Source organism: Coffea eugenioides, chromosome 10 (genome assembly GCF_003713205.1).
Source record: "Coffea eugenioides isolate CCC68of chromosome 10, Ceug_1.0, whole genome shotgun sequence".
Classification (NCBI taxonomy): domain Eukaryota; kingdom Viridiplantae; phylum Streptophyta; class Magnoliopsida; order Gentianales; family Rubiaceae; genus Coffea; species Coffea eugenioides.
In genome coordinates this window covers 6,347,966-6,357,526 of record NC_040044.1, presented here as the reverse complement: position 1 = coordinate 6,357,526, position 9,561 = coordinate 6,347,966, and the positions used below count along the sequence as shown (strand labels likewise).

General features: G+C 37.7%; 1 protein-coding gene and 1 pseudogene across 2 annotated transcripts; both read left to right on the top strand.

Moving 5' to 3' along the window:
• The first annotated feature begins 898 nt into the window (after positions 1-898).
• Positions 899-4,926, top strand: LOC113749915 (protein DETOXIFICATION 27-like). Of its 2 annotated transcripts, XM_027293792.1 has the most exons (8): positions 899-1,223; positions 1,911-2,452; positions 2,537-2,623; positions 2,708-2,764; positions 3,494-3,732; positions 3,862-3,980; positions 4,198-4,284; positions 4,553-4,926. In XM_027293792.1, exons 1-8 carry the CDS (start codon positions 909-911, stop codon positions 4,583-4,585), a joined length of 1,479 nt encoding a protein of 492 aa, XP_027149593.1. In that variant the 5' UTR covers positions 899-908; the 3' UTR covers positions 4,586-4,926. The 2 variants fall into 2 exon arrangements, with proteins under 2 accessions (XP_027149593.1, XP_027149594.1); XM_027293793.1 differs by lacking the exon at positions 2,708-2,764.
• Positions 4,927-5,522: 596 nt separating this feature from the next.
• On the top strand, positions 5,523-9,392 carry LOC113750291 (annotated as a pseudogene).
• The last annotated feature ends 169 nt before the right edge of the window (positions 9,393-9,561 follow it).

Here is a 9,561-nt window from a genome sequence, read left to right as displayed (position 1 = left end):
AGTGACTATTGATGGATCTTATGGACATATACTTTGTCTATTTGTTTAATATATACCAAAGTAGACTTTGACAACCATTGAATTACCCCATTACAAGAGTGAATTTAAAGAACAATTCATCACTCAACTTTTGATGGCTTTCTTTTAATCAAATTGATTCAATATTGCTAAAATAAAAGGTCACATAGTAAGTTGACCAGTAGTACAACAAGATCTTCAAAATACTAATTAAGCAATACATAAATGTTGGCAATTGATTTCACATTATTATTTTAACTTTTAATATTGCCACAAAGCAAAAGATCGGTAGTATAAGGTAAGAATTTGCTTCAACAATCGTACTTGAAAATAGTTTTACTCCGCTTTTCTATTCTTAGACTGTGTCACCTTCTTGAAATGCAGAAATTTCCTCTAATTCAGTTACCAAGTTAACACTTAGATATATTTTTCGTAATAAAATCTTCACGTGGTGTTATCTATCTTTCCCTTTTTTTTTTGTGCAAATTGTCTGGTTATAAGTAATTATGATATGAGTCACATTTTTATTCAATTAGAAATATCCTAGTCATATAAATATACACAAAAATATATTACCCAAAATGGACATGGGAGGGGTGATACAAGTAGTGCTTTAATGATAGCACTCAAAAAGGTAAATTTTGGAATATAACTCGAGAAAAGCATAGTTTTATTTATTACTAAATTGCTTATTTGGCTTAAGCATTCCTTAGGTAAGCATACAAGAGTTCATAGATAATTAATCGTTTCCAAAAAAAAAAAATACAAGAGTTCATAGATGACAGAAGCAGAAGGAAAATACCGCGGTTGACGTTCAGTCGCCGAGTTGTCTTGTGGCATGTTTTCCTGGGACTCCAGCACCAGCACAGAGTACAATGCACTCTCAAAAAATGACACCCGCGGAGGAGCCTTTGCTTAGTTCAACCTCTGACGATAACCAGCTCCGCTTCCACACCTCCCACCACCAGCAGCTCCAGCACCAACGAGATGAAGAATCATTGGATGAAACCCAAAGCCTCGTTCAAGAAATATGGTTAGAAAACAAGAAAATATGGCAAATTGCGGGTCCTTCTAGCTTCGCCCGAGTAGCTATGTTCTCACTCACCGTCATCACCCAATCTTTCGCCGGCCATCTCGGCAACCGTGACCTCGCCGCTATCTCCATTGTCACCACCGTCCTGATCTCCATTACCTTCGGCTTCCTGGTAAGTCAAAGCAATCTAACTTTTTCTTTTCTTTCCTTTTCTTCTCTCTCAATTTATAAGTAGATCAGTATTCGTGAACTTGGGCCGTAAATGTAAATGCGAATGTAAGAGGCACTAAATACGAATGCGTGCATTTAATACATGGTCAATTACTCGTGTATGCTGAACTAGCGCCAATTGGAAACCCTGGTAGAAAAATTTGTAAACTAACCATAGTTGTAAGATATGAATAGTCGGCTATGGAGTAACAGAAAAAACATTTGATTAAACATTATAGTACTAGGTGGTCTAGTTGTTTAGTGGAAGGGGATAAGTTTTCTTGACATTGTTTGCTTTTTTCACTTGTTAGTCTAGGCTAACAACCGGTCAAATTATTTATTCAATTTTTGTTTGACTTTCGAAAAAACTGTGAATGAAGTTTGTGGCTCATTTTGATCTCTTCATTGTGCTTTTCTTGGAATTTTATACAACTCGGTACATATTTAAATTTTCTGGGCAGTCCCAGTAAGAACACCTGGGCATAACTCGACTGATGTTTTCCAGCGACACTTTAATAGACTTCAATTCTGTGACTTGCGAACATTCTACTATGAATGGCTGGAGCAAAGGGGCATCTATTTGCTATTGCAACATCATTTTGTTGTATTTGGCATGCGTATCGACACTAACATGTAATCAGTGTTCCAGCTGGGTATGGCTAGTGCACTCGAAACACTGTGTGGAAAAGCCTATGGAGCTAAACAATACCACATGTTGGGTATATATTTGCAGCGGTCATGGGTTGTTTTATCCATTAGCTCCATAGTTCTGTTGCCTCTTTTTCTATTTGCTACACCCATAATAAAGTTCACGGGGCAGTCAGAAGCAGTATCTGAACTAACAGGTGAGGTGGCTCTGTGGCTTATTCCAATGCACTTAAGCTTCCCCTTTCAGTTTACGTTGATGAGATTCTTGCAATGCCAGTTGAAGACGGGGATGATTGCTTGGCTGTCTGGTGGGGTGCTTGTCGTCCATGTGCTATTGAGTTGGATATTTGTTGGTTGCATGAGAGTTGGAATTACTGGTGCTGCAGTTATACTTGATCTTTCTTGGTGGCTTTCTGTCGTGGGATTGTTTAGTTATAGTGTATTTGGTGGGTGCCCTCATTCTTGGACTGGATTTTCCAAGCAAGCATTTCATGGGCTTTGGGAGTTCTTCAAACTCTCTTTTGCTTCTGGTGTCATGCTCTCGTATGTTTCCCGCTCCTCTTTCCTTGAACTTGAGATAATTTGACTTATATGACTAACACTTCTGAGCTATGTCTACTGTTTCAGATTGGAGAATTTCTTTTATAGAGTGCTGATTATTGTCTCAGGGAATATGGAATTTGCTGAGGTTGCTGTTGATGCCCTGTCAATCTGGTTGGTTTTCGGTACTTTGTTGATCTTATTTTTGTTTCCTGCTATTTGTTTAGATGCTTATGTAGTTTCTTCTTCCTTTGACAGCATTACGATGTATGCTTGGGAATCCATGATCCCTCTTGGGTTTTTTGCTGCAACTGGGTATTTTTTTTTTTTTGTAACTTTCATTCAATTTTTCACTTTGTTTCCATTCTTGAAGTTTCAATACCATACCAAAATTCTGAAGTGAAGTGCCGAGTTGTATATCATATGACAGAGGAAAAGAGAGAGAGAGATTGGAGACTCCCACCATAAATATACACAAATTTTGGATATATGACATTATACTTAGTACATCTTGTTGACGTTGTTCAAAGATACAAATCAGAAATATAGATCCAAAAACTTGCATACAGGGTTCCAAACGAACCTCTCTATGGACAAAGAAAAATAAAATCTCTAATGCCCTTTCACTTGATTATTTGCCTAAACCACATGTATTCCACTTGTAATAAGTCGGGAAATTTGGTAAAATAGAGGAACCTATTGAAATCCTTAGCAATTGAAAATGCTCCCTCAAAATGGGGAAAGAATAGCCTATTTTTGAAGATAATCATACCTCTTTCTTAAGTGATTTAGCTTTGAGTGGTCCTTTCAAGCATAAGTTTGTCCTCAACTGTAACTCGAAGAATGCAAAACTGCAATTGATTCTATCAACCAGATAGTTTATTCTAGTACATGATTTCTTATTTTGATATGTTTGTTACTTTCTTTGTTAAAAATAGATATGATCTAGCAATAATAGACCATTCATTATCTTCTTTTTAGATGGCTGTTACAACTGAATGGTATTCTAAGTTCTGTTTGATGTGTGATGGCTCATGCATCCAGGGTGCGGGTGGCATATGAACTTGGGGCAGAAAGCAATAGAGGTGCCAAGTTTGCTACCAAAGTGTCATTGTTAAACGCTATAGCATTGGGTGTCATGTTTTCTTTACTTGTCATGATAGTCCCTGACAAGCTTGCAATGATCTTCACATCAAGTAGTTCTGTCACAAAGATGGTTCATGAGCTTTCACCCTTTTTAGCGATTACCATTCTTGTCAATGGAATCCAGTCCATTCTTTCAGGTGAAGAAACCTCAAAATCTATAAACCTGATGATTCAGATAGAGTATGAACACAAATTGAGAAAATTGAACAGGAGAACATAAATTGGCTAGCATAATTCATCATTATGCTCCAAATATAACATTTCAGGAGTAGCTGTTGGATATGGCTGGCAAGCACCGGTGGCATTTGTGAATGTAGGAAGCTATTACATTGTTGGAATGCCTCTTGGGATTGTCTTGGGATGGTGTCTGAAGTTTGGAATCAAGGTATATGCCAATAGAGCCAGTTAAAATTTTGAATTTGAATCTTCTATGTATTAAGCTCTCATAGAACATGAGGTAAAATTTGCAAATGTAATGTGAGGTGTTCTTTTCCAAACCAAATGTTTTCTGAAGTCTTTTGCTATTTCTTATAGTTTTCCAATGCTCCTAGTTGTTCTTCAGTTACTCTGTGATTAACCTCACATGTATTTTAATTCAACAGGGCATCTGGGCTGGAATGATAATTGGGACCATTGTTCAGACATTTATTCTCGTCATTATCACAATCAGGTTTCAAGGGGAAAACGAGGTAAACTTTCAATCTGAGCCTGGCTATTCTTGATCAACACTACCCTTGGGCAATATTGAAATTCATTGCAAAAGACATTCGAGGAGAACAAAGTTTGGAGCCTTAATTTGTATCTCAGGATTGGAAATTGAACATAAAACCTCTGTTTGATGGGTTCAGATTTCACAGCCAAACTGAAATGGGTGTGAGACTAAAGTTTTGATCAAACTTAGCCTTCCGTATACAAGGGTTATGGATACAATTTGCTTCCTTTTGTGTATTGTTGCAGGCACAGCACGATTCGATTCAAGTGAAGATTTGACGGGCTTCCAACTACTTAAACTGCAAATTCATCTGCCAAATTATGGACTAGTCAACTTGAAAATTATCCAGAACTTCTAATGCATGGCTGCAAACCCCAGCATTTCTTGAGATCAAAGCGGACAATCACAGATGACATTTCAAATACGTGGAGCTATGATGCTGTTTTTTGGCTTCCACAGGATATGCTGTTAGAGAGCCATCTCAAATTCAATTATATATAGATATATATATTCCTTTTGGACAAACTTCGGTAACCTCGTATTGTTATTTTGCTTGGTGCTTATAACTCTCAAGTCATCTGTACTAGTCTGAATATTCTTTGAAAGAAATCAACTGGGAATTGTGGAATCTTTTGGTTTTGGACAAACTGGTAGCTTACATTGTTATGTTGCTTGGTACTTAATATCACTCTCAACTCATCTGTCCTAGCCTATATATTCCTATATGTTCTTTGGGGAATATGCAAGTAGTTGAGATGGCTCCGGTTGGTATAATGGAAGAGTAGTTGATGCTTAAAAGAAAAAATTACAGGAAAAACAAAAAAAAACGATTGCTACCGCCATCCTTGGTCGTTACTCGTCCGTTAAAAGTCATATAATCCTAGTAACCATTTGTGATATTTGGAGTGTCATAAATGAGTAAATGCCAAATGTGGAGTCATACTAGGATTGACCACCACTTTAACGCACACATTGCTCTAAACAACTAATAATCCATAAAAATAGCCACGCATATGCAGTCACCTTCCAATATCTACATGCTCCTTTCTCAAGCTCTCACTTTTCTACGCTTCAAATTCCATCATCTCATCCTTCTCCTCCCTATTTAATCTATATCTTTTGCTATCTCTTCCTTGATCATAATTAACCCTCTTTTGCTCTCACAAATTCTATCTCTTTGGCTGGCTCCAAGGCTTTTAGAAGTTTTGATTGACAATGGCGGGTGTTTCTAGGATTGAAGAACTTCATCAACCATTGTTGCATGAAGTAGAATCGAATTGTTTGAATAATAACGACGGGGGAGTTCAAGAAAATGAAGATGCTGAGGCAACAAACCTCAAGAATAGGATGTATATAGAATCAAAGAAGCTATGGCAAATAGTAGGACCGGCCATTTTCAGCCGGATTGCCTCTTACTCAATGAACGTTGCCACCCAAGCCTTTGCAGGCCACCTTGGTGATGTTGAACTAGCTTCCATCTCCATTGCCAACACTGTTATTGTGGGCTTCAATTTTGGTCTACTGGTATTTTTCTTTCTCAAAAGTATATGCAAAAGGTTGTCCTTTTCTACGTGCATTCCTTTTTGTCATGTTTTTGTAATTCTATGCTAGGGTGTTTCCATTGTACCAACCATAGACCCCACGAAGTGCTAAAGGTTTGTATGAGCTGTCCTAGTACACCAGTATTCCCAGCCATTTTTCTCTCTAGCTTAGGAGTATTACCTAACAAAGAGGGACGAAAGTGTTGAATGAAAATTCAAATTTTATCATGGTTTAAGCTGAAAATAAAAGCTAGCTACTCCTCTTTTTAGGCACTCTAATAGATTAATAGACTACAAGGAATGCTGGCATTATCATCAATCATTCCTATTTTGGAGGTATACTAGTAAATAAAACCTTTCGTCTGTTTGATCTTATAAGAACTCTTTCCTGTTGTTAGAAAATTGAGAGTAGAGTTCAATAAACGTTAACTCTTGTTATGTCATTTCTGAAAGATGACTGTCGAGATTTTCCATAAAGAAGTTTCTTTGTCGGATGGAAAAATTTTTCATTTTATTTTACAATGGCAAGGTACAAATTTTTTGTTGGGTCACTCAAATTGGCTCCTAACTAAAGCTAACACAAATTAATAGAAACTGCATTTGTCCAATTTGGCAAGACATGAGGAGGGCTGTACAATCCTTTGTACAGACTAAAGGTCCTTAAATCAGATCTTTTCAGTCTCTTGAATCAGTATGAAGAGGAAAGTAGTCCCGCTGCAATTATTTCTCGTAGCATTAGTTAAAGATGTCACCTACAGGTTGCAACATTGAAATTGTGTCCCACTTTGTGAAGTTGGAGCATTAGTTAAAGATGTCACCTACAGGTTGCAACATTGAAAATGCGTCCCACTTTGTGAAGTTGGAGATGAACGTACAACCTGAAGTTTCGACAGAAAATGAATGTAAAATTTTGTGTCTTCGCTGACTGATGAGCTTTAGATGGAGTCAAGGAGAATCCAATAATTAAACTAACATGATATTCCATTTCTTTCCAGAATACTGGTTTAAATATGAATCCATGTGTTTCCATCTTCTGCGAACTGAGCATATTCTAAAACCATGAACTAGTTAGGAATGGCAAGTGCATTGGAGACGCTGTGTGGGCAGGCATATGGGGCAAAGAATTACCACATGTTGCGCATATATCTACAGAGGTCGTGGATTGTCCTCTTTATTGGTTGCGTCATCCTACTGCCTTTGTATTTTTATGCCACTCCAGTTTTGAAGCTTTTAGGACAACCTGATGACGTAGCGGAACAATCTGGAACGGTGGCTATGTGGTTCATTCCATTACACTTCAGCTTTGCATTTCAATGCACATTGCAGAGATTCTTGCAAAGCCAGCTGAAAACAGCAGTTCTTGCTTGGGTCTCTTTGGTGGCTCTAGTGGTTCATGTGCTTATGTGTTGGCTTTTGGTTTATCATTTTGAGCAGGGGATTGTGGGTACTGCAATTACATTAGATGTCTCTTGGTGGATTTTAGTCCTTGGGTTGTTTGGTTATGTTGTTTGGGGTGGTTGCCCTGAAACTTGGAATGGTTTCTCTATGCAAGCCTTTTCTGGGCTTTGGGAATTCCTGAAACTCTCCACTGCATCCGGTATCATGCTTTGGTAAGTTTATGCCTTTCATTTCCCCTTCCCCATGATATATTCCAAAAAATCATTATGTCTAATTGTCTCATGCAGTGTGGAGAATTGGTATTATAGAATATTGATCTTAATGACAGGAAACTTAGAAAATGCTACAATACAATCACAGTTGGGGCGCTGTCTATTTGGTATGTCATCTTTCTGCGGCATATGTCATTCATTAGAATATATTCAGTTTAGATTTACTTTAAAGATTTTGTCTTCATGTTTCTTCTACGTTCGGCTTAGATCAGATGTTCTATTATGTGAATTCAAAATAATCTGTGCTTGGCAACTGTCTTTAACAGCATGAGCATTAATGGTTGGGAAATGATGATTCCTCTGGCCTTCTTTGCTGCAACAGGGTACTGTATCACATTCACTTCCTCATTATCTCACAAAACTTGCTATAGAATAAAATTTTTGAGTCTAGACAGCAATCAATACCATGAAAAAGAGAGGGCTAATGTCCTTGAGAATCGAATAAGTAGTGGCAGATTTTTATCAGTCATATACACTTCCCATTTTCCCCTACTTCCTTCTAGACAAAGATACTTTTCAGTTGTAATGAAAATGTTTAAAACATGGTAGTAATCAAACTGTTGGGAGTTATGGCTAACTCAAGTAAATACAGACATTCATGGATATTGTTGATCCATTTTGTATGTTTTGCAAAACAATGGTGCAGGCTTAAGGATAACCAGCAGTTATTATATGGTGGAAATATTATCCGAAAGAGGATTTTTAGCCATATATCTAACCTATTTAATGTGAAAAGCGCAGAGTAAGGGTTGCCAATGAGCTAGGGGGAGGAGATGGAAAGGCAGCAAAGTTTGCAACTATTGTTTCTGTTGTACAATCAACAATAATCGGTTTCTTTTTCTGCGGGTTGATAATGATGTTTCATGATAAGATTGCACTAATTTTTTCATCAAGTGCTGAAGTCATTGAGGCAGTTGACCGACTCTCCTACCTCTTGGCTATCACGATTTTGCTCAACAGCGTTCAACCTGTTCTATCAGGTTAATCTACTATGCTTTTTGGTGGTGAAGTTGGTTCTGATTCGGATTAGGGGAAATGTCTTAAGAAGTGTCGGCTGGATTTAATTTAGGGGTGGCTGTTGGATCAGGCTGGCAATCATCTGTTGCCTGCATAAATCTCGGCTGCTACTACCTTATTGGACTTCCATTGGGAGCGGCTATGGGTTGGCTCTTCAATTTGGGAGTCGAGGTACGTTATATTCATCCACAGGAGTCACAGCTGCCACTAAATTTCTCCTAACTTATGATTGGTAATTAGTAAAACTTTTAGCAATGGCATTTTGCTTTCATCCAATAGTTGCTATGGACTGGCCAGAACAATGGACATCACATTTTTATGCGTCTTCCAAATTCAATTTGGAAAATCAGGGAATATGGGGAGGAATGATTCTTGGTGGGACGGCAGTGCAGACAGTAATACTAGCTATCAAAACTGTCAAGTGCAATTGGGATGAAGAGGTGGACTGTCTACAGCACTCTCGCTCTTTTTGTCTTTTTAAGCTACTTCTCTTGTTCAGATCTTTCATCGAATGTAAATTTCAGGCCAAGCGAGCTGTTGCAGGGGTTCAAAAACTGTCCTGCTGATCAAAAGACGTGATCTCTTGAAGCAGAGACTTCACAATCATTGTGGTGGGTGAATTTTCAACAGTTTGATTAAGTGGATATGACCATCCAGGGTGTTACTTTTCAGTTTAAAGAGACATATATTGGTGTAGTATCTTCGTTGAGAAATATTCTACTTCTCATAGCATAATTAGGAGCGAGATGCAGACATGCATTTTAATAGATCCGTAGTTTTGTAGCGTGAGTAGAAAAGTAGCTGGACAAAGTTAACCATCAAGGTTACTTGATCTGCTTGGCCGATTTGCAAAGATTAAAGCCTGGCTTGAGATCAATCGAGATACCAAGATTAAAGCCAAAATGGTATCAAGAGCTTTTATCTTAGTTTATATTACTCTAAATTCTGACAAAGTAATATCAAGTGCTTTTATCTCAAGAAAGTGTGGTATTTTGTTGAGAGTGTATGTGGTGAGAATATTTTATA